This window comes from Mesoplodon bidens (genome assembly GCF_964165515.1).
Source record: "Mesoplodon bidens genome assembly, chromosome: 1".
In the NCBI taxonomy this organism is placed as follows: Eukaryota; Metazoa; Chordata; class Mammalia; order Artiodactyla; family Ziphiidae; genus Mesoplodon; species Mesoplodon bidens.
In genome coordinates, this window is record NC_138176.1 from 170432260 (window position 1) to 170457968 (window position 25709).

The 25709-nt window shown below is 50.3% G+C and overlaps 1 protein-coding gene across 1 annotated transcript in view; it reads right to left on the reverse strand.

The window, feature by feature from the left end:
• Nucleotides 1–25709, reverse strand: part of LOC308628990 (cadherin-23-like) — a gene marked incomplete at its 5' end in the record, with an annotated part of 201076 nt that overhangs the window by 25583 nt on the left and 149784 nt on the right. The window contains 2 exons of the mRNA XM_081256434.1: nt 199–435; nt 2135–2247. Coding sequence (XP_081112560.1) covers nt 199–435; nt 2135–2247 — 350 coding nt within the window. The remainder of the gene's footprint in view (nt 1–198; nt 436–2134; nt 2248–25709) is intronic.

The following is a 25709-nucleotide window of genomic DNA, read 5'->3' on the forward strand; positions in this document are numbered from 1 at the left end:
CTATACGTTGGAGGTGTGTGCTCAAACAGTTTTTACAGGGTGTAGGGGGGGTTGGTCCAAAAGTTTAGAGACTACTAATTTTTGCAGTCTTATTTATCCTCAGAATGTAGCAGGGGAGGCTGCAGCCATGTTTGTTTCTATTTTATAGATGGGGACCTGGGAGCCCAGTGATCTCTGGCATCCCTTCCAGGGTTGCACAGCCCGGGCCGGGTGCTGGGCCGGATGGCCATGCGTTCTGGGACTCACCTCGTCCTTGTCCACCACCTGGATAAAGAGGGGGAGGGCAAAGCCGACCTGTGCCAGCTCAGTGATGGCCACGCTGTACTCGGAGCTGTTGAACTCTGGGGCATTGTCATTGATGTCAATCACCAGGATGTTGAAGGTTGTGGTCACTGTGGCATCAGATGGGGTGCGGTCATCATTCAGCTCTGTGCCCTGCAGATAGAGGAATAAACACCCCAGGGATGAAGGTGGCCATAGTCACAATAAAAGGCATCATTTACCAGGGCTTTCTCAATGCTGGGCACTGCACTTTATGTGAATTATCCCATCTAATCCTCACCATAACCCCAGGAGGAAGATTCTATCATTAGCATCCCTGTTTTACTGATCTCCATTACCAATGGGGAAACTGAAGCTCAGAGGGGTTAAGTAACTTGTACAAGGACACACAGACAGAGAAAGTATCAAACTCAGGCAGTGGGATTCTAGAACCAAGGGGATGAGGTGGGGTGGGGAAGACAAGATAGATTTAGGGGTTCATCTAGGGGCAAAGGGAGAGTCTTTATTCATTTGGCAAATGATGAAACCAAGGCCAAGAACATTTGTGCCAGCAGATAATTGAGAATTAATTCAGCATCTGCTATGGACTGAACACTGTGCTAGGCAACGTGAAGGTCTGGGTTGGACTTGGAAATAGATGGACTCAGACACCTGGGCACCCAGTCTCTGGGCCAGAGTCCTTGGGCCACAAAATACCCATTCCCAGTCCCACCCCAACCTTTTGAACCAGAATCTCTGGGCAAGAGGCCCAGGACTAGGTATCTTTTACCAGCTCCCCAGGGGATTTGGATTCACAGCCAAGTGTGGGAACTCATCCTTATATTTTATATAAAGATGGAAAAGCTGAGCTCAGGGTTGCACAGTGAGTTGGCGCTGGGACTAGGGAGCAGCTCTCTCTATTGGAACTGCCTGCCTCCATAGGAAGGGAGCAGAGACAGGAGGGGAGGCTGGGAGGGGGCCTCGGGCTTGGCTCCGGATGGGAGAAAGGCCGTGTTAGCTTGCCCTTCCCCGCTGGCCCGCATGTGCACATCTGGGTAGAGAGGACAGAGCCAGTGGGCGAGTCAGGGCTAATCAATCCATCGCTGTCACAGGCCTTCTCAAGGTCAAGGAGAGCAATGAAGGGCCAGGCTGCACCATCCTTCCCATACCAATGGAAGGGCCTCCTTCCCAGAGCCCCTCTCCTCAGTCTTTGTACCACCCCCTCCTCTCAATCGAAGGCTGGGGCTGGGGAGGACCCCTGTGGCCCAGGCAGCATCTGTACCCTAAACGGGTTTCCCAGGGAATGCCTCAGCAACTTATTGATTTTAATTAAAACCAATCATGAGTGGCAGGGGGCTGCAGGGGGCAGGGGGCTATGGCTCCATCACACTTTCCGGGGTGGGGACCACCACAGCTTCTGACCCCTGCCCGCTGCATTGCTGTTTCCTAACCAGGTAATAGCCCCAGGGAAGCCACAAGAATTAGAAATGGGAGAAAACCCCAGAAATGAGGTAAACCTAAGAATCTGAGTTGGCTATATTAGAACTTGAAATCATGGGATAATAGAGAGGACCACGGGGTGTGCACACACTTGTGCCTCCTCACCCCTGAAATGGGGATGAAAGTTGCAATCCTCTGCAGTTTGATAAGGGCTGAGAAATGCCCAGCAGAGGGCCCCTGACAAGGCCCACATCTGACAAGCGTTGGACCTTCCTGACAGGGGCCCTGGGCACAAGCCCCGGGAATCAGTGCAGGGTAAGGGAACAGAAGTGACCCACCTCCTGGACCCTCCGCCTGGGCACCGCTGGAGGCTGGCACCACAGTGTGGGAATCCCCTCTACCCATGATGGAGCTGCCCAGCGCCCACTCTCACCTTCACAGTCAGGATGAAGCCATGGCTGTACAGGGGGTTCTCCCGGTCCAGCAGGCCGTTCAAGGTCAGCGCCCCGCTGATGTAATCCAGGGCAAAGATGCTGTTGGTATTCCCTGCAAGAGGGAGAAGAATTCAGGGTGTGACTGGGGCCCAGGGCAGGTGGACATGGGGCTGGGGCCAGGGCTCCTCTCTGGACATTAAGGACTAATCAATAACTTAAAATGAGAGCTGGTTCCAGGAGTAGGGCAGAGAACTCTGGGGTACAAAGGAGCACATAGCCCAGGCAGCAGATGGCCCTGAATCACAGGATGAGAACATTATGCCCATTCAATCTGCCCCAAGGCTCTCTTACTGAGTCAAGGAGAAAGTCTTGGTTTGGTGCTTATATGTCTTTAACAGCCTGTCTAACACTTGCTTCTTTTCCTTTTTAACAGAGAGAGAGCAGGCTTCAGGCTCAGAGCCTTTCAAAGGGAGCAGTACCCAGTGAGGACTCAGTGACTGCTATGTCTGAATATTTGTGCCCCCCCAGAATTCATATGGTGAAATCCTAACCTCCAAAGGTGATGGCATTAGCAGGTGGGGCTTTTGGGCTTAGGTCATGAGGGTGAACCCATCCTGAACGGGATTTGTCTCTTATAAAAGAGACCCCACAGAGCTCCCTTGCCCCTTCCACCATATGAGGATTCAGCAAAAAGGCGCCACCTGAACCAGGAGGAGGGCCGTCACCCGACCGTGCTGACACCCTCATCTTGGACTTCCAGCCTCCAGAACTGTGAGAAACAAATTTCTACTGTGTATAACCCACCTAGTCTGTGGTATTTTGTTATGGCAGCCACAGTGGACTAAGGCATTAGCCTTGTTTTGTTTCCCTTGTGCTTATTTTTATGGTCATTTCCTATTCTATTCTGTTCTTTCTAGTCTGTTCTATTTTACTCTACTTTTCTATATGGCAGTGATATAAAGTTTCCTTTTATGATAAATATAAGTTAAAAACAAAATTCAATTTTAGAAGTATTTAAGTATTTATTAAAATTTAAAATATGTATTTAAAGTACTGGCAAAAATCACGCACAAATGGCACTGGCTCAAATGTACCCCACCCCTCTCTCACCCACCAGCTTTGTCTTATGCTGCCCCACAGGTACCTGGCCCTCACAGTGGCTTCCACAGGTTCCCCAGATCCATTCCTGCCTCCTGTCTTCCTCCCACCCAGTGCCAGCCCCTCCTCCTCTTGCTCCGGGAAGATGGTCCTAATCTCTCTCACTTACCCCTCCGGCCCTACAGGCAGTAGCTGCTGCTCTGTTTGTTCCCCAGTTGCTTCCTGTGTGTTAATGTGCTCCTTTCACCCAGCCTAAGAGTCTGCTGAAGATGGGGGGCTTTCACGACCGTTCCTCAAGGTACCTGGACAATGCTGGGCACACAGTGGCAAGCATGCTCCTGAAGGATGGCGGCTTCCAGCCCACCTGGGCCCCCATACTTGCCCTTGTGCCCTTCTCATCAGGCTGTGTGTTCACTGGGAAACCCTCAATTCCACTCCCCTCTCCTCCTCATTAACCAGTGTGTTGGTTCATTCAAATACTCGCTCGCTCACTGCCATTCATTCACATATTCAGCAGTCCCCTGGACGGGTTGTCCTAAGGCCAGGCCCTGTGCTTGGCGCTGTGGGGGACGCAGAGGTCACTCTGCCAGGATTTTTTTGACGCTGAAGCACTGACAGCCTCGTAAGGGAGCTCTGACACCCACAAGAATCAGCATCTCAGTTCACAGCAGGGAGAGGCTGTTCACACACAGGAAGGCTCAAAGAAGGAAAGCTTCATGGAGGAGGTGACATTAATTCCTTACACCACTGTCTAGCTGTGTGACCTTGGGCAACTTATCTAACCACTTTGCTTCCTGGTCTCTTCATTTGTGAAATGAGGAGAATAATGGATCTATCTCATAGGGTTATGAGAATTAGATGAATGAGAAAAAATATATACACAGGTACAGGCTTCGAAAGGTTCCCGGCACAAAGTAGGTACTTCATAAATGTTGTTGGAGCTGGACCCTGGAAGACAGGCGGGATTGGGGAAGGGGGTGGAGGGACACGGATTCCATAGGCGGGAACTAACATCCAAGCCTCCAACACACAAGGTGGACACCAGGATCGCCCATGGAAGCTGCTGTATCTCCCTGCTCCGCCCCTTCCCCGGCTCTAAAGGGATCCGCACACAGGCTTATATCCTCTCTTGGATTAACTAGGGCAAAAGGAGAGGGGAGACAACGTCCTTCTCTAACTTTAGACTCTGAGGCAGGGGCCGTTCTCAGCCCCTCTGTGCTGGCCGGCAAGGTGGTCCACTCCCAGCCCACTGCAGAGGTTGTCTGAGGCAGGGGAGAGACGGCTGCTGACAGCAGAGCCCGGCCGGGTCTCACGTCACTCTCAGAGTGTGGGCTTTGGAGACTCTGACCTGGGCCAGGCCAGGGAGGGGACGTCACTCCAGCCTCCACCTTTCCTAAGCCTGTGTCCTGCGGCCTGGGTACCCTCCTGCGGGCTTTTGTACAGCTGCCCTTGTGTAGTGGGGAGGAAAGAATTGCAAGGAGGCATACACATGCATGAATATAAAGGAGATTTTTTAGCTAGGAATTCTGCTGCTGGGGAAACAAGAGGACATGTGCTTTCATCTGCTCATCATTAGCTAATCCATGCAGCAAACAATTATTGAGCTCCTACAGTGTACCTGGGACACCTTCCGGTGGAAGATGTGGCCCTCAACCAGGTATTCCCGTGACAGGGTGATCAGTGCTGAGGTGGCTGAAGCATGGGCAGCGCAGGGTGCTTTAGGGGCTGGGTCCTCGGAGCCCCTAAATGCTGAGCTGCACGGCTGCCCTGAGGCAAGACCTCCAGCCTCTTGCCTCTCACACCCTCTTCCCCACCACACATACAGGCATGGGCCCCGCCTCCTCAGCGCCCCTGTCCGGCATCCCATCATTCCAGAGTTTCATATAAATTTATTCTTCCCAATAAAGGAAGCTATCAATGTTTACATGTGATTCAACTTTTATCTTTGCCAGTGTTTTCCTATAAATCATTCACAAACCAGAAGCCTCTTGTCGAACGATGTGCTGTGGTTTTCAGTTTGGAAAATAAGGGTATCACCCCTGGCAAACTCAGTTGGGTCCCGCACTCAGCACCTTTGCCCTACTCATGGCCACACTGCCCATTCCCAACTCCGAGTCTGTCCCCAGCACATAAAATACCCCTCTCCCAGCCTAGGCACCTTCTCCAACCAACCTGCAGGCAAATACCCCTCAACTGGTACAAATTCAAACTCAAGGACCCTGCCCCCAACACACATACACGCCTGTGCGTGCATTTCACACATCTGTGTGGAGAGTTCACCTCTCAGCCTCCTGCAAAGTACGAGTGACTAATTGCCAGGACCAACGGTCAGAAAGGGTTACACCCAGGGAGCTGACAAGGCCATCTAAGTGAGTCACTGCCTCTGATATTCCTACTGTCACCATGGCAACATGAGCACTCACTGGGATGCTGGCTTGGGCAGGGACAGGAGGTGAGCCCTGTGCCCCAAGCAAGGCAGGTCTCATTCAAAGACTGATTGACTGATCAGATCACTCATTCATTCCAGTTCATATCAAGCGCCTACTCTGTGCAAAATGCTAGAGAATCAGCAGAGAAAAGCAGGCAAGGTTCATGTCTTCAGTCTCACACGAAAGATCTGCATTCAGAATAAAATCACACTATTGAGTGTATAAGAACTTGCTAAGCTAAGGCCCCTGAAGGAAAGCAACGTGGAACAGAGAAGCAGTTATGCCCTGAGTTCCAATCATGGCTCTGCTACTAGCTAGCTGGGTCACCTTGGTCAAGTTACATATCTGGGCCTCAGTTTCCTCGTCGATAAAATGGGAGTAATAATAGTACCCACCCCAGAGTGTTGTTGTGAGGATTAAATGAATTAATACAGTGTCTGGCACATAGGAACCTCTCAATAAATGTTGGCCGCCTGTCCTGCACCAAGACAGCACCATGGACCGTCTCCTCCACCCAGGAGCCTGTGCCTAGAGCTTTTGCCCAGCGGGAGCACTAAACCAACCCATCCTCTTGCCAGGAGAGCCTCACAACCAAGGGCCCAGATGTACAAGGTGGCAGCCCTGAGGCCAAGGCTGAGAACAAAACCCTCAGGTCCACAGGGCATCACACCCAGGGTTCCGGCCTCGGGGTGGGTCACCACTTCCTTGCTTCCCTCCTTTATCACCCCTCTCCCCCATCCTCCCTCCCCCGGGGGGCCGTGGGCTTGGAAACCATACACATAAGTTTCTCTGCTATCCTGGAAACTGATACCACCCTGTCAGCCCTCTGGCCTCCCAGACACTCTTTATCCAAGTCCCATGGGGACCAGGGGGCTGGGGGTGGCTCACTGGGGGATGCCTTTCACCTGTTCAGCCCCCACTGCTGAGCAGAAGGGCAGCTGCTTTCCCTGGGTCGACAGGTGCTGTCCTAGGGGATGTACCTGGCAGGGAAGGGGTCCTTGCAGGGAGTAAGGCTGCACCTTGGGCACCCTAAGACTTCTGGGAACTGGTGACTTAAAGCGTTCACACAAGGGAAGAAGCAGGTCATTCCTAGCTCTGCTGGTTCTCTTGTGGGACAGCCACATCCTCCAGGAGCTTCAGGCATCGAGACCTCTTCATATTTGCAAGAGGGAGGTTGAGAAGATGTGAATCGAGTCTGCAGAAGCACAAAAGGCTGCTGAAGGGAAGTCACAGCCCTCCTTCCCCTGTTTATTAAAAAATAGTAGCTACAGTTTGTTGAACACTTCCCTGTGCCAGGCACTGAGCTAAGATGTTTGCACAATTATATTACTCAGTCTTCACAATAACTTTAGAAGAAGATACCCTGTGTTATATGTGAGGAAGCAGGCTCAGAGAAGTTAAATAACTTGTTCAAGGTCACATGGCTGGTGAGTGGCTGGCCTGGAGTGAGATTTACGCCTCTCTTTTTCTCCCTGCAGGCGTTTGCCCTACACACGTTTGCACCCACTCTGTACCTGGCCCGGTGCTAAGGGACAAGGAACAGGGTGAGACAAATAAGAGATTGTCATTCTTCATAGAATGAGGTGGCAAATAAGTTGCTTTTTTCTCAAGAGGGAGTCCTAGTTAAAAACTCTCTATGTTCAGGGCTTCCCTGGTGGCGCAGTGGTTGAGAGTCCGCCTGCCGATGCAGGGGACGCGTGTTCGTGCCCTGGTCTGGGAAGATCCCACATGCCGCGGAGCGGCTGGGCCCGTGAGCCATGGCCGCTGGGCCTGCGCGTCCGGAGCCTGTGCTCCGCAACGGGAGAGGCCACAGCAGTGAGAGACCCGCGTACCGCAAAAAAACCCAAAACAAAACAGAAACTCTCTATGTTCTGAAAAGTTCTAGGTAAATTCCTTATAAAATGATAGAGTTTTATGTAGCAGTAGAATGTCCACGTGGCGATACCCTCCAGGAGCTGGAGGCGAGGGGTGGATGGGGACTCGAGTGGGAAGACAGGGGCTGTCAGCACAAAGGTGGTGACATATATAAGGCACTGGCAAGCCAGCCTTTAGGGCAGACCTATGGCTCCAGTGAGGATGCACAGGAAAATGTAGATAGAAAGGCAGTGGTCAGAGAGGCAGATGGGAAACCAGTATAGAGCCAGGTGCCCAGAGGCGGGCAAAGGGGAAGTTCTGAGAGAGGGATGGTTGACAGGGTCATACAGTGCCAAGAGAGGCTCAGGATAAGGAAGATGTGGCGAAGGTCCCCCATTTGGATCTTCAGATGCCCCTGGAGGTCAGACTGTGAGATACAGTGGCTGAGGGGGGCCCTGGGGACCGTTAGTACAGGTGCTGCTGCCCGGAGTTTGGTGTAATAAACAGGGAGAGAGGCCGAGTGGCGGCTAGAGGGCGCAGCAGAGTCAAGCAAAGGGCTTCTGTTTCATAGATGGTCAAAGGCAGAGGGAGAGGGAAACTAGATTGGAGGGTGTGAAGGTGAGGGTAGACGGTCAGACTTGGAGAGAAGGCGGGTGGCTCTCTCTTTGGGCCTTGAGAGCTCACCCTCCCACCTCCTCCTTCCTTCAAGGCTAGCAGGCTCTCTCCTTCCCCAGGCGCCCCTCCTCCCGGCCCCTGCCACATCTCATCACTCCCACATCTTGTCCCCTTGTTATCTCGCCCGGCAGCATCTTGACCCATGGCGGAGCTGGGTCTGGGCGAAAAGCAGTTTAGTGAGTAGCTGATGGTGCGTGTGGGAACACAGGCTGATGACTTTCAATTGCTTTGTCTGCTCCGCTGGGCTGACTGCAACCCACTCTTGCTGCCCCCAGGTTAAAGGAAAACCAATGGCTCCCACCTTGGTCCTGTCTGTTCTTAAGGTCCATTACCAATGTCACCAGCCTCAGGAAGCCAGTCCTGGAGGTTGCGCCCTCTCTCACCCCACTGAGCCCCAGAGCTGGGCTGGCACCCTCAGAATAGCCCTGTGCTGTGGGACCTCCCTGGTTCTCACATCCAGAGACCCAGCGCCGCCTCGAGGGTAAGGGCTAGGGTGTCATGCTTCCGTCCCCATGGTACCCAGAACAATGCTCATTCCCTATCTGTTGGATGGCCTGAAGGTTCTTGCCCCCGCCCCCCGTAGGGGTTAGGAAGGGTCAATGAGCACACACTAGGTGTGGGCATACTCTGGGTCTGGCCATGCTGGGCCATGGGGTTGAAAAAAGAAGAAAAAATAGCCATGCTTATGAGGAGCTCATGATCTAGTTGGTCTTCTGGGCAAAACTATCATTCCACTCAAATGCTAGTTGCTGAATGGATGAGAGGACTAGTGGGACCCTGATCCCTCACCTGGTCTCTGACTCGTTTACCCGGCCCTCCACAGGGCCAGGCATCCTCCCCAGGGAAGTGAGCAGAACTGGGATATGTACCCCCTTCCCCCTGGTGCTCCCTCTTTCAGCTGTAGTCTCTGCCTGGAGTCTGTTACATCAGCACCCTAGTGAAGACTGCCTACTGTGCGTGAACTCGAAGGATGCAAAAAACACCTAAGCACCAACAACAGATCTGCCAGTTACCAGCTGTGAGACCTCCTTCAAATTGTGAATTCCTTTGAGCCAAACCCCTCATCTCATCTGTAAAGTGTGGATAACAGCTCCCACCTCACGGGACTGTGTGAGGATCAGGCGTGATCATGTATGTAAAGCACCTACGGTGGTGCCTGTCTTGGTTCCCGTCCCTTCTTTCCCTGCTATGCCTGTTTTCTGAATACAAGAATTGGACCAGGTTAGCCCCAACTATGGCCCATCTTATCCAGAATGAGTCAGGAGGGGCCTTCCCCACAATATCCAACATGCATTGTGCCTGGCTCTGTGCAAAGGTTTTTTTTTTTTTTTGTATATTTATATAGGATGTTACAAAAAACGTGAGTGAACTTTTTGGCCAGCCCAATATATTTCCATTTCACAAAGCTCCCATGAGATAGGTACAATTATCCCCATTTTCCAGATGAAAAAACGAAGGCACAGAGAATAACTGGTCCTAGGTCAGAGCAAGGGGTGTAACAAGGAGTTGAACTCAGCTTTCACTAAGCTAAAGAGTTCATGTCCTACCCAGAGGCCCCTGGATTCCCCCTGCCCCCCCACCACGCGTAGCTGTTAAACAGCAACGTGTGTGCTGTGTATGCCGCCTGGGCTAGTGGGACAAACTGGGCTGCAGTTCCATCACTGTCCAGTGGAGCCATATAATTCTGACTGGTACACACTGTATGACTGCATAATGAAAATTGGGAGTCAGACTGAGATATGGGCTTTGGGCAAGATATCTTATGAATTAAAAATTGTTACTTAGCTGCCTGCTGACAAAGGGGGACAAGTCCCGGGTGGCACCTGGGCCGGGCTGCATTGAACAGCTCTGTGACCAACATATGGCAACCAGCGGTGTGGGTTACCTTGGCTTTCTATCAGAGAAGGAGATGCAGGCTGAGAGCTTGCTGCCCCTCCTAAGGACCATCAGGGAGGGGGCAGATTAGGCCTACCCCCTCTCCAAAGCTTTCCCTGAAGCTGCCTGGAATGCTCACCCTGCAGATCTCTGTGGGTGCCTTGTCTGCATTCAGGTCTCAGCTCAAAGGTGCTGGTGACCTTTGAGGGGGCCTCAAAGGAGCCCTCTCTAGTCACCCCACCATCCTACTCTCACCCTCATCACTCTCTTCTCCCTTATCCTGTCTTATTTCCTTCAAACCACTTCTACTTTCTGAACATCTCTTTTCATCTGTTAATGTGTTGGCTTATTGTCTGTCTCCCCACACTGGAATATAAGCCCTGGGAGTGCAGGGACCGGTTTCTCCAAGTGCCCCTGGTGATACATAGTAGGTGCTCCACGAAGGCTTTTGACCAATGCATGGGCTGCAGCAGGGGTGTCAGGGCACCATTCTGAGGCTAGTGTAGAAGGTTACAGGACAGAATGGTACCAGGGTGACTTATAATGTCACACATCACAGAGACCATAACTGCACCAGGGCTATGAGGAAGAGTCAGCCAATCAGCAATTCCAGCTGGGACTATCACACCCACCCCACCACAGTGACATGTTTGTTTGAGCTGAGTGCCTCTTGTTAATTACAGTTATTACCGACCAGTCAGGGAAAGACGATCTTTGAGCCCCCCACAAGCAGGTGGGAATTGCAGTCTGCTTGTCTTATAGGCGTTTCACCAGAACGACAGTTTTCATCAAGCTCAAGTACACCAATAAATGATCACCTCTCGTAATAAGACCACAGACTGGACTCTGACTAATCTGGCTCCAAGTTATGAAACATTAACCTGAGTAGCCAAGGATAGTAAAGCCTATTATGTTAGAGTTGCTAAGGGTCAAGCCAGGCCCCCTCACCTACAGCAGCATCCAGCTCCCCACCTATAGGGAGAGGCAGCCCCTGGTCCTCTGACGACACTTTAATGGGGATCAGGAAGACATTGCCAGGGGCCAGGGCAGCGATCAGAACCTCCTGATTTCCTGAAAAACCTTTACTCTGTAACCAGGCGAATTTCTCCAAAGGGAATAATCATGGATGTGCCCACAGGTGCAGCTCCCAGGATTTTCACCGTGGTGCTGTTTACTAAGGAAAACTGGGAACAACCTAATGTCCAACAATAGGGATTAATTACGTTATGATATGAAATTCGGTCAGCCACTAAAAATAATGTTGCAAAGAGAAGTTTGTGACTTGAAAGATATATGTTTCAGACATTTTCCCCCCAAAGGAGTCATAAAATAGCATAGCTCCATAAGACACTTTTTTTGTTGTTGCTTAAAAATATATATATATATATATAGAAAAAGGAATGAAATGTTGACAAAATGTTAACAAAAATGACCTCTGAGTAGTGATGCAAGAGCAGTGTTTCTCAACCTCAGCTTCTCATGACATTTGGGCTGGACAGTTCTTTGCTGTGGGAGACTGCTCCACGCATTGTGGGGTGGTTAGCAGCATCCTTACCCTCTAGCCACTAGAAACCAGTAGCACCCCTTCTCCCAGTTGTGACAACCAATAAATCTTCAGACCATTGCCAAACGTTCCCTGCGGTGAGGGTTGAGGGGGCCAAAATCATTCCTGGTTGAGAACCATTGCTCTAGAGCCATTCCTTTTTTTTTTGCGGTGCGCGGGCCTCTTACTGTTGTGGCCTCTCCCGTTGCGGAGCACAGGCTCCGGATGCGCAGGCTCAGAGGCCATGGCTCACGGGTCCAGCCGCTCCGCGGCATGTGGGATCCTCCCAGACCGGGGCACGAACCCGCGTCCCCTGCATTGGCAGGTGGACTCTCAACCACTCTGCCACCAGGGAAGCCCCAACGTTTCCTTTTTGATTTATGTGAATTATACTTGTAAAAAGAATTAATATAGTACCTTAAAGAGTAACCCCCAAAGTTCTAGAACTCGATAGTGATGATGGGTGTACAACATTGTGAGTATATGTAATGCCACTTTAAAGTAGTAAATTTTTTTTTTTTTTTTTTTTTTTTTTTTTTTTTTTTGCGGTACGTGGGCCTCTCACTGTTGTGGCCTCTCCCGTTGCGGAGCACAGGCTCCGGATGCACAGGCTCAGCGGCCATGGCTCACGGGCCCAGCTGCTCCGCGGCATATGGGATCCTCCCGGACCGGGGCACGAACCCGTATCCCCTGCATCGGCAGGCGGACTCTCAACCACTGCGCCACCAGGGAGGCCCTAAAGTAGTAAATTTTATGTTATGTATATTTACCACCAAAAACCCCCCAATATTTGATGATGTGTGTCTATGTGCTCTAAGTTGGTGCTAGATGTGGGCTGAGTCGGAAACGGATTCACTTTAATGAGTAATTCTTTGTCTACCTGGGTTACCACCATGACTGACAATAATTTGCTGAATTTAATCTCCCTGAGGACAGGGACCTTTCCCACCATGGTCACTACTACCTCAGATGGATGAAGGAAGGGATTTACTCAAAGAGGAGTTTGCAAGGTACTGGAGAGTCTGAACAGCAAAAGATAAGGTCTCTGCGCCCGGGTGGCATCGATCTAGGCGAGGAAGCTCACGGTGCCTGGGGCAGGGGATCCTCCACCAGGCCTTAGAGGGCTGGATTTGGGTCAGTATGGAGAGGGGGAGGGCATTCTGAGCAAAGGGCTGGAGGGGACAATCACTTCCAAAGTGGGGAGCCAGTGGGACAAGTGGAGTTCACATGAAGTGGTGTCAGAAGTGGCTGATGCCAGAAGGTAGGACCCTTGAATGCCGGGGAAGTAGTTTGGATTTTTGTCCACAGCTGTGGGGAGGCCCTGGAGGCAGGAAGCCCTGTTGGTGATGACAGCATGGACTGGGTGATGGCAGTGAGTAAAGGAGCAGTAACCAGGGCCACTTATTATGGGTTCTGAGCACTTCCCATGTATTGGTCAATTACTCGTCACGGCAACTCCACATGCCAGGTGGCATCATCATCATCATCATCACCATCATCATCATCATCATTGTTATACCCATTTTACAGGTGAGAAAATCAAGGCACAGAGAAATTAGGTGATTTGCCTAAAGTCATACTATCAGTAAGTGGCAGAACCAGGGTTCAAGTCTGCTTAACTCCAGAGCCTGGAGGCTTAGTTCACACACCAGGCTGCCCCCAAGAGACAGGGAAGATGAATGCTTCTGCCCATTGGCAGAGCAATTCTGAGCTCACTGGATTCTCAAGACACCCTGCAAGGCCAGCACTGCTATCAGACGAGTTAACTGAGGCTCAGTCAGGGAAGTAACATGTCCAAGAACACCTGGTTTCTTAGTGACCAGGCTGGCATTAGAACCTGGGTCTTTTGGGTCTCAAATGGCCCTCCTAGCTGCCGTGGTCTCTCCTGGGTGGAGCTGGTGCTCCCTTGGCTCTGGGAGCCAGAGACTGGCCAGGAGAAGAACAAGGTGAGGAGAAGGGAAAAAAAGGCTGACTTGCTCACTTGACTGGAGGCTGGTTACCTCTAGGACCCCGGGCAGGTGGGCCCAGGACACCCAGGCCCAGCCTCAGCAGGAGCCCCTCCTTGGGCCAAGAGTGGGCGCTGAGGTGCACTGGGTCCCCGGACTGGCCCACATAATTCACCTGAGGCTTGGCATTCAAGAGAGTGTCAGGGCTCTGGGAGATTTACAGGCTCTGATAAAGCCATCTCAGCCTGTGCATAAGAAGCGTTTGATATTTGATGATCTGAAAGGCCTTGTCCCAAAGCGGGAGTGCGAGGGGGGAAGGAGGAGGGTTTTCTTAAGAAAACAAAGAGGACAGTGATCAGAAGCCCAAGGAGAAGGAAGCACGAAGGCGGGTATGTGCTGTCATCCTGGTGAGGCCATCACCCCCACCTCCAGCACCCCTGCACGGATCCAGCATTGAGACATGGGAAAGGCAGGCCCAGGGGATGGGGCTTCTTGGAGAGTGGGGCACCAGAGACCACCTACCACCCTATAAGGCCTCTCTAATGAGGCACGGGGTGGGGGCGGGTGATGCCCCCAGGGAACCCACCATCTAAGGGGGAAGACTGGCCACCCCTGGGGGAAGGACAAAGCATATATATAAAGAAGCTGACTGAAGAACTCATAAAGGACCTGACTAGATGCATGCTTGTGGGCTTGTGGTCCTCTCTGAGCCTCAGTTTCCTCACTGGGGGTGAGAATACCTGTCCTATTCACTTGGCTATTTGGAGGTTCAGTGGGATAAGGGACCAGAAAATGCTTTACAAACTGTAAAGTACTGAGCCTATGCTGGGTATGTGTCAAGAATAGTGAACCTGGTGCCTGGGGCAGGTGGAACTAAGCAGTGCCTGGAATTGAATGATGTTAGACAAGAAAGACTGGCGAAGAGGGGCAGGGTGGGGTGCCATGCCAGCTGTCGGTGCACACTGAACTTGGTGGAAGAGGAGGCTCGGCACTCCTGAACCTTCCCTTCCAATCCTATTTCCCAGGGTCTAACCTCTTCCTCTAAACGCTGCTCGTTCAGTTCCTTGTCTTGCCATCATCGTGACTGGAAAAAGTGTCGGCATCGGAGAGCCCTGAGTTCGAATCCTAGCTCTGCTACTTCCAGCCACGTGACTTTGGGCAAGTGACCTCACCTCTATGAGCCTCAGTGTCCTCACCTGCCAAATAGGGATGATAATAGTAGAAGGTGCCTCCTGTGGTGGCTGGGAGGATTCAATGAGACGACAAGCACGGAGCTGGCACAGAGCAATGCTCCCTGAATCCCCAAGTCCCCTCAGCTCCCCTGTCACTTTCCTTCTCTGAGTGCTGATCCCACAGCTGCCCCTCCTTCGGCCCCAAGTGCCGCAAGTTCTGGAGTGAATGACTTTCAAATCTGGGAAGGAGAGCCCATCACACACACCTTGAGCTGGGTAATTTATGAATCAAATTGTGCTCCGTCAGGGCTCCGCGGCCCAGAAATAGATGTGGTCGGACGAGGTTCAGGGAGCCAGCCTCAGACACAGTTATCTTCATAGAAACTGGCTACCAACTGGCAGAAGCAGCCCCGACAACTGACCTTGAGGGGCTCCCTGAGGGCTGAGAAGCCCCCCTCAATCTGGTCCCTGCTGAGTCCTGAAGAGAGGAGGGAGGTCTGCCTGGGCTCAGGAGGATAGCTGGTGATCCCGGGCAAGTTACTTTACCTCTCTGGGCCTCAGGGTCCTCTCCTGTTTAAAAAAGAGGGGGCTTTTCTATGGCAGCGGTTTTCAAATTTCTTTGTTTTAGTAGCAAATCCTTTAATCAGACAAAATCTTCCACAGAATCCCAGTATATAAAACAACCAATACCAGAGCTAGCTGCCCTGGCTGAAGCAGATGAGGGGGATATGCTGGAGTCCAGCACACTCGGCACCCCCATGACCCCCAAAAGGGGCCCTGAGGGATGGGGTTGGGGGCTTGGGGATTCAGGGAACCTGGAAGTCCCCACAGACTCTTTCAGTTTTAGGAGTCCCTGGTTGTCTATGAGCGCTTAGCCAAGGATGCACGGCCTGACATACCATCTGGGTTACCCGAAGACCAATAAGTGCTGACCAGGCAGGTAAGGTAAGGTGTTCAGAGGATCAATATTTTTTCATCTGGGTCAGATCTTTTTGAAAAGGGCAGATGTTGTAGTGCCTAGGACCAGGGCTAAAATCTCAGCAACATTCCTCATAAGCTGTGTGACTGTGGGCAAGTTACCTACCCTCTCTGGGTTTTAGTTTCCTTGGCTGTTAAAGAGGAGGGGTAATAGTTGTCTCATGGAGCTGATGGGAAGACGAAAGCAGGTAATGCATCTATTTAGTTCAGCACATAGTAAGTGCTCAGTAAATATTAGTTGATATAAATTCTTTTGGAGAAGGAAGGAAACTCAGCACTCGACACATCCTTTGCAGCTTAATCCTCATTGATTACTAAACTGAGGTGAGAGGTAAAAAAAATTTGTCCCAAGTCACATGGCTGGTAAGTGGTTGAGCTGAAATTTGAACCTACAGCATTTGATGGCAAAGCCTGTGTTTTCTCTCCTACTCCTCCCTAGAATCATTGCTTCTAGAAGGCCCCACCAGGAAAGCTCCAGATTGTGCCAGGCCCAGTTTCCTGATGTCAGAGGGTTTTCCAGCATCTGGTCAGTGACTCAGAATGTGACATCAAAGCAGATGTTTCTGATCAGGGAATGATGAGGGGGGCAGGGGGGAAAACTACAGATTTACTTAAGTATAAAACCCACTTGACAATGTGGAACACAAATATTGTGTTCTACTGAATATGAATCAGAATCATCATGAAAAAATGGCAAATTCATCCTTCAGGGCAGGAGCTCCCATTGTGAAAACTGGAAGGTTGGGGTTTCCCGGAGGGTGTCCCCGGGAACTCTGACGCCTGGGGTATAGGAAAGGCCAACTTTTTAAAAGTTCTGTGGTCAAATACATTTGGGAAATGCTGAACAGGCATCTTTGCTGCAGGACTTGTGAGAGCCTTTAATGGGCTAATGTGGCTTGTAACTTGCCAGGACAAGGATGTTGTGATGCAGCGTCTTTCCTACTTATTTGGCTACAGAATCCTTTTTGCAAAGGCTCTCTTGAGGAGTGGTATGGGAAACCCACTGCCCTCCAGTGGGCTCTCTGAGCATGCACGGTAGATGTGTCCAGTATCAGAGATGGAAGATGCTTTAGAGCCCAGCAGGTTCAAACTTCTTCTCCCCCTGCAGAACTGAGGGTCAGAGATGGTGAGTAACTTGGCTAACATCACACAGCAAGTTAGAGGCAGAGCTGGCACCAGACGGGTCAACCTCAAGTCTGGCTCAAGTCTGGGGGCCCGTCCAGGACACAGTTGGATGTGGATCCCAGACCAGGGGTGGGTCCCCTAGCAGCTTTGGGACCATACTGAAAAAAAAAAAACTTCCTATTATGGAAAATTTCAAAGATAAACAATGTAGAGAAAAGAGCACAACGAAGCCCTGTGTACCCATCACCCAGAGTCAACAATTTTCAACATTTTGCCAATTTTCCTTCTTTTAAACTCACCCCTCCCCCCCGGCACTGGAGTTATTAGAGCCAATTCCAGTTCACTCTTAAATACTGTATATGTCTCTGATAAGGACTTCAATGTAGACAGACATGCCACTATCACATGAAACAAAGCTGATGATTCCTTAATGTCACCCAAGACAGACCATATGCAAGTTGGGGGCCATTTCTGAGGCTGATGTTAGGGTTAGAGGTGTTAACCCTTGCTCCTCAGAGACCCAGCCTCCGAGATCACTGAAAATGAAAGAAAAGGTCCTTTTAACAATACCTGTCAAGTTCCATTTCTTAAGAGCTAAAAGAAGAAAAAAAGATCAGAAGTAAATACGGTAAAGTGTCAATAAATGTTATCTGGGTGATGAATATATGGAGGCATGTTATGTCAGTTTCCGTACTTTTCTAAATATTTAATATTTCAAATTTGCCAGTGATCCTGGCCCTGCTTCTCTGATGAAGGCCAGGGGTCCTGGACTGGCGCATGCACGCGCACGCGCGCGTGTGTGTGTGGTGCGTGGGGTGAGTGGGGTGGGTGACCATTTCATCCTGGCAGCCTGGCTTCCAGAATGCCCTCATCCTCCCAGCATGAGCATCAGCCCCAGATGTCTCATTATGTCTCCAGGCCCTGGTCCCACGCGCCACACCAAGTGGATGTTCAGAATGCTTGATGAGTGAGCCCAGTGAGCCCAGGGAGGGGTGTCCCGAGACATTTCCGTTCCCTTGGCTCAGACAGGCAGAAACTTCTGCTGAGCAAGCAAGAAACAGGAAAAAGAGAGATGTCCTTGCCTTTTTAGCTAGGGAGGATGATCAGCCACCAAAATCTGTGCGAGGCCTTTGATCACTTTTTTGAAATAGAAAGGCCACAGATCAGAGTTCAGGGTACTTCCCACTGGGCCACCCTCAGGATGCATGGCCTGGGGTCCTTCTTGATTAGAGGGGCTAGCTTGGGCTATAGACTCCTACTTCCTTGGCAGGAGGGTAGTTTCTCTGGGATGCTCCCAGCACAGCTGAAGGGATGGGTACCCTATGGTACCCCCCCACTCCAAGCTCTGTGAATGGATACTTCTGGGGGAGGGGAGGGGAAGCAAAGGATCCAGCTGAAGACAGATGGCATCTTTTGGGGATGTTTTGCAAGCTTGAGACTCTCAGGGCCCATGGAAAAGAGGAAGTAAACCTTTGTTTGTGAAGGAAGCTCCTGGCACTGCCCCTGGCACCAAGCAGAGCCTCAGAGCCCAAACACCCTTCATCCCAGGCCAGACGGAGGGCAGTCTTTGACTTTCGGCCCCCTCCAACCTCTGCCCAGATGTGCCCACTCTCCCTCCCAGCAATGCCAGCTGTGGCAGCCCCAGCCTGCAGCTCCCCCGTCCGAAGATGACTTATGGCTTTAATTACCGAGAGCTGGGTGTGAGCGTCAGGACGGAGCCAGCCCCATCAGGCTTGGTTCCTGTCGACAAGGGGCTGCCAAGTTGGCGAGGGCGGTCCTGCATGCTGCCACGCTGTCCCCCCTTCTCTGGGCGGTGACAAGGTCCTCCCTTCCCTTCTGGGGTGCCTGTAGCCTGCCCACCTGCTCTGAGGGTGGAGTGGGGGAGCATGGATGCAGTGGGGGGTGTGGGCAGAGCGGCTCTGAGGCCGGCCCCTGAGAGAGCTTTGTCTAGAGAGTTGTGGGAAGATGCAGGAGGGGTGAGCTGGGGTAGGGAAGAGCAGACGAGGCCCGGGGGGCTCAGAACAGTGACCAGGCCCTCCCAAGGAAGAAGGGCTGCCGAAGAAGCTGGGGTGGTATGGAAGAGGTGTGAGTGGCTGGACAGACAGATGGATGCAGCCGAGATGGTTCTCATGACGAACCCTCCAGATTATCTTTCACCTGGCCACCCCAGTGGGCTTCCAGCTGGTCTCCCTGCTTCTCCTCTTGCCCCCTCTCCAGCCCATTCTCCAGCCAGCACATCTTTCAAAAGCCTGAGGCAGATCAAGTTACTCCACTGCAGTGTCTTCCCAGTGCAAATGGAATAACCCCAACTCCTCGGCCTGGTCTGCAAGCCCCTAAATGATCAGCCCCTGTCCAGCTCTCTGACCGCACTTTCTTCTCCTAATCCTCGACTCTCCACTACACTGAAGCCTCATCAAACCTCTTTTTCCAGTTTTCTGCTTCTTAAATATACACAGCTTATTGTTGTCTCAGGGCCTTTGCACATGCTGTTTCCTCTGCCTGGAACTCACTTCCTGCACAGCTCCACGTGGTTGTCTCCTCCACTGTTGCTCAGGTCCCTCTCAAATGTCACCGTATCAAAAAAGTCACCACCCCAGCTAAGTGGCTGCAGCTCATTCTCCATCATACCTCCATCCCCTGTTTTATTTTCTTGTAAGCCCTTGTCACTCTCTAAAATGATCTTGTGCATTCATCTGTTTGATTGTTTATTTTCTGTCTTTCTCACTAAACTATAAGATCCGTGAGGGCAACAGCTTTATCTCTCTTGTTCATGGCTGTGTCCCCAGAGCTGATGCATGAGAGGGGTTGGATAAATATTTATGAATAATCCAATGAGCCCCAACTCTTCGTGTTACAAAAAGGGACAAGGACCTTCACATTGCCCAGCAAGCTAGAGGCAGAGCCGATAGACCAGAAGCGACTACCCTGACCTCCAGGACCAGGTCCCCATTCCTTGCTCTACTGACCCTTCTTTGCCTGGGGCGTGAGCTGCCAGGAATGCCAACCTCTGCTCCCTTCCTCACCATAAAAGCCCCCTAGGGAGGCAGGCTCCAAGGTCCATCGTGGGGGTTTTGAGGAGCTGCCCCCGGTGATGGAGTGACATTTTCCTGCACCTGTGGCAGCTTCAGGGAAGGGCATGTGGGGAGTGGTGGGTGGGGAGAGCTAGGGCAGAGTAGCTGAAAGAGCGAGCCTGGGAATCAGGTCCCTCCCTCGCTGCTCTGGGCCTTGGTTTTCTCACCTGTGACTTGGGAGGGTTGGACTGGATGGTATCTGGGCCCCTGATGTTGGGAGAAAGACAGAGACCGGCAAGGGGACAGGCGAAAGCACGATAGTGCCTGTTCTGCTCCCCTCCCTCCCTGACCCCAGCACCGCCACAGGCTCTTGCCCCCGGCCCGCGTTATCAATCTCCCTCCACCTGGAGAACACCCCTACATGAAATTCCTATTGGCATGAAGCCTGTGATATAACAAGTCACTCGCTTTGCCTGGGAAATGAAAGATGATAAGGCAGAGTTCCTGGGACAGAGGCGATCTCCATAAATCCGCCAGGGTGTGCTGGGATTACTTTGTGGGATTAATTACCTGTCCTTCAAACAAAGACCTGATCTCAGCGGCCGAATGTCCTCAACCGGTGAGGGAGGGAGCCTTGGGCGGTGGCGGGGGTGGGGGGCCCTGGGCTGAGGGGCAGGCCACGGGGCGGGCTGCACAAGTGGGGCATTTTAAGATACCAGGTCAGCACTTCACTCCTCCTGGAAGACCCTACATCTCTCCCTCCTGCCCAACACACCAAGTCTACCTGCTTCCAAGACTTTCTGCAGCTTGGGCCTTCTTGACCTCCAACAACCCAGCCTCCCCTCCCACCTGTTTCTCATGTCAGCCCAGGGCAACACTATCTCCTCTCCTCTCCTAGTTACACTCCTACTGCCCAGAATTGGGGGGCTTCCCAGCATGGATGGGAAAGTTCTATGTACAGTAGACAGAATAAGGACTGGACCAGGAGCCAGTTCAGTGTCTACCACTTCTCCAACCATATGACCTTGAGTTTCTTGAACTCTCTTGGTCTCAGTTTACCCACCCATAAAATGGGAACAGCATAGGCAAGGTCTGTACATGACAGGGTTCTCATGAAGACCCAACTGGGCACGGTGGCCCGTGGAAAGCACGTGGACTTCAGACTCACATAGACCTGCCATTTCTTGGTCTAGCATGACCTTAAATGTTACATAACCTTTCTGAGTCTGTTTCCTCCTCTGTGTAATGGGGACACTGATAGAGCTTGTTGTCAGCATAAGATACAACCTCTGTAGAGGGCCTGGCATGACATCCTTGGGAGAGATTCCACTGACATCCTCATTACACTGCAAGAGGAGTGCGGTCACAGTGGCTTTCTGTCTTCTGCTCTCCCCGCAGGCCGGTCCCTTCTCCCTGCTGAGCGCACACTGTGCGAACCTCCCTCCTCTCCCAAGTGGAGCCAAGCAGAAGACTTCACTCTTGGAGCCAAGGAACACCAGTGCTAATCACAGGGAGGCTGCCCAGGGCCAGGCTGAACACCAGCCAAGCCCCAATTAGCTGTTCTGAGTCACAAGGGCCACGGAGGAAAGGCGGTTGGTATAGCCTTTGGCTCCCCGGAAAAATAAGGAGGGGGATGGATTTCATGGTAGAAACATGGATGTTAGATGGTCACCTCTGGGTGGAGGTGGCTGGGGTGTGACAGAAAGGTCCTGGATGTGAGATAAGGGTGGCCATGCCACATGTGACTTGGGCAATCCCAGGCACGCCACACCCGGTCAGCTTCCATGGTCTCATGGGGTGAAATGAGAAGGCCATCCCTCCCTTGCAATGTCATCCTGAGGATGGATTACTTAGGTGAAGGCCCCTGGCAGCTGCTCAGGCACACATGAGCCCCTTAGGAAAGGATGGCTGCTTTCTAGGTTCCCAGGGGAATGTGGATGGGGCCCAAGCAGGCCTCCAGGGTTCAGAGGCTCATGTCCTAGGGGCCTGGTGGACATGTGGATTCCAGGGGATTCCATGATCACCATGATGGGGAGGAAGAGAATGAAGATAAGAAGGCAGATGCTTGTGGACCCCGAGCCAATCAGGCAGCCATAGACCAGAGGGGACACGGTCCTGGGCACAGGGTGGGGGACAGTGGGTCAGAGAGCAAATGGAAGCTGATCTGGTTGGTGAGCATGAACCTCCCATGAGAAAAGGAAAGGGAGTGACCAACCTGCTCCCATCAGCTCAGTAGAAGGGGCAAGTTGAGTGGTCAGGGAAGGCTTCCAGAGGCGGTAAGTGGGAAGATAAGGTTTGAAGGAAGGGCGGAGTACAGAAAGATGGATAACAGTGGAACAAGCAGACTAATCAGGTAAATGGGATGACACAGGCTCCTCTCTGCTCTTCCCAAGTACCCTTCTTTCAAGAAGGTGCAGTGAAAAGCAGTCACTTCTCCTAGGTGATGTGAATGAACTTGGGAACAGTAGTAATTTACTGAGCATTTACTATGTGCCAGTCATTGTGCTAAGTAAGCACTGCCTTCTCTTTGAACGTCAATTTACAGAAGTGATTTGTTGTGGTCCCACAGGCAGTTGAACTTGGAGTTAGAATTTGAACTCAGATCTATCAGATCCAAAGCCCTTAGCTGCTACCTTAGCATACTAATGCCAAAGCCACTTCTCAGGGAGCAGCCAGTCGGTCATTTTGTCCTGTAGGTGGTACATCCCATCACTCCAGGTTGAGTCAGTTTAGGGACAGGGTCTGTCCCTCCTAACTCCTTGGCCACTGTGCCTGTAGGATGGCCAGTGTCTGAGGTAGGTCCTTTGAGTCCCAGAGAAGCAAGATGAGAAAGAAACAGCAGAGATTTCCTGGGCATGGAATGGGTGTAGGGTTTAGGTAAAAGGGGAGTTTGCTTCTTCAGATCTGTTGGGTCCATCTACATCCCTCTGAACTATATCCATTTTATTGGACTCCAGATTTGATCTCCAAAACTGGAGTCCAAACTGCTTGGGTCCAAATCCTGGCTCTGATGTTTACAAGCTCAGTGGCCTTGGGCAAGTTACTTAACCTCTCTGAGCTTAGTTTCCTCATCAGTAAAGTGGCAACAATGATAGTACCTTTATCATCGGGGTGCTGTGAGGAGTAAATGAGTTCATATATGAGCTGCTTAAAGCAGTGCCAGGCACGTGGTGATTACCAGGTAAATGTTAGTAAATGTTATTATTAGTTGGGTGGGTTTTCCCCTTTACCTCCCAACCTACTCCTTCTCTTCTTCCAAAGAAGTACCAATCCAGTGCTTTGCTAAATGTCTCTGTATATGCATGTATTATTGTTAAATATCTACTGTGGCTATTGTTTTTTTTTAACTTACAGACATGGTATTATGCTGTTCCATTCTATTTCTTTTATCACTCAACACTAGGTTTTAAAGATTTATCTACAATAGTTTGCTGTCTGTACATCTATTAAGTTGAACCCTATGAAACTGATGACATTCGACCATTTTTGACCTACAAAAATGGTGATTTCATCTAATAGTATCTGGCTTCAAACTGATACAGGGTATTCTTTTTTTTTTAACATCTTCATTGGAGTATAATTGCTTTACAATGGTGTGTTAATTTCTTCTGTATAACAAAGTGAATCAGCTATATGTATATATATAACCCCATATCCCCTCCCTCTTGCGTCTCCCTCCCGCCCTCCCTATCCCACCCCTCTAGGTGGACACAAAGCACCAAGCTGATCTCCCTGTGCTATGTGGCTGCTTCCCACTAGTTATCTATTTTACACTTGGTAGTGTATATATGTCCATGCCACTCTCTCACTTCGTCCCAGGTTACCCTTCCCCCTCCCCATGTCCTCAAGTCCATTCTCTACATCTGCATCTTTATTCCTGTCCTGCCCCTAGGTTCTTCAGAACCATTTTTTTTTTTAGATTCCAGTTATATGTGTTAGCATATGGTATTTTTTTTCTCTTTCTGACTTACTTCACTACGCATGACAGACTCTAGGTCCATCCACCTCACTACAAATAACTCAATTTCATTTCTTTTTATGGCTGAGTAATATTCCATTGTATATATGTGCAATATCTTCTTTATCCATTCATCTCTTGATGGACACTTAGGTTGCTTCCATGTCCTGACTATTGTAAATAGAGCTGCAATGAACATTGTGGTACATGACTCTTTTTGAATTATGGTTTTCTCAGGGTATATGCCCAGTAGTGGGATTGTTGGGTCATATGGTAGTTCTATTTTTAGTTTTTTAAGGAACCTCCATACTGATATAGAGTATTCTTTAGTGTAGGGGTTGGCAAACCTTTTCTGTAAAAGGTCATAGTAAATGTTTTAGACCTTGCAGGTCAAGAGGAAAAATTGAGGACATTATGTTGGTACTCACTTAATGAGAGAAAACAAATTTCCACAAAATTTTTGATGAAATTTGAAGTATAACAATAATTGAGCACAATTTTTTGTAACACTGGTCTACTAGTAAGAAGAATGGAATTTTGGGGCAAAGGATAATATTTTACTTAAGTGGAGTTCAAAGATAGTGTTTACTACCATCAAATCAACTGCAAAAATACTCATCTTTAAAATCCATTCTTAGCTTGTAGATCATACAAAAACAGGCAGAGGGAGGACCTGGCCCATATGCCCATGTGAGTATGAAGAAGTTGGTCATTGTAACTGCCATCTGCATTTCTCTGATTTCTAGACAGTTTTGGTACCTATACGTATATCCACTAATCTTTGGGGTGTCCCATTCTGTGAATATACTTTGCTTATTTTTCTATTGACTTTACCAACTTTTTCCTATTGATTTGCAGGAATTCCTTATATGTTCTAAATATTAGTCCCTTGTTGGTTTTAATTGTTGCAAAAATCTGTTCCACACATGTCATCTGTTGTTAACTTTGTCTATATATTTCAGTGGAATTGGAAATCCTTTGATGATCAATTTTTCATTTATGGCATGTGTTCTTGGGTGTTAAGAAGTCCTTTCCAACTACAAGGTCACAGAGATATACCCCCACGTTTCCTTTTATGAGCTTTATATTTCACCTTTCACATTGAAGTCTTTAATCCATCTGGAGTCTACCTTGGTATACAGTGCATGGTAGGGATCTCACTTTATTTTTCTCCATATAGTGAGTTAGTTTTCCCAGCACCAGTGACTATACAAGTCATCTTTTCTTCATTGATTTGTGGTGCCATCTTCATCATATATAAAGTTTCCATATTTATATGTGGGTCTGGTTCTAAGAGCTCTATTCTGTCCCATTGGGCTATTGTCTATCTTTTAAAATGTACTAGATGGATTTGGGGCTCATCCCACTCATTGTCCTGCTGCTCTCTTCTGTACCAGCTTCCGGATGACACCATCTCAGGCTGCCAGGTCCCTATGCTTGTGGACGCTGCTTGTGATGATGAGCTGGCCAATCTGACCCCCTGTAGGAAGTTTGGAACTGGAAAACTAGAATATGGAGATGGTTGACAGCTGAGGCAGAAGTCAAAAGGATATTTCAAGAGTAGCCATGATGGAGAGAGGTCAATATAGCCATCATGGACTAGGTAGATGCATGGATCCATCCTGGAAGATCATGAGGGAGCCATTGGAGAAGAGGGACATGAGCGGGGCAAATTTTCAGAGAGGGGCAAAGATGCTGTGGTAGGCTAAATAATGGCCATCAGACATCCAGGTCCTAATCCCTGGAACCTCTGAATGTACCTTTGTAACAAAAGGGAAGTTACAACTGTGACTCAGTTAAGCATCTTGATATGGGGAGATTATCGGCTGGACCCTACAAATAATCACAGATGTCCTTAAAGAGGGAAGCAGAGGGAGATCTGACTACAGAAGAGGAGAAGGCAATGTGGC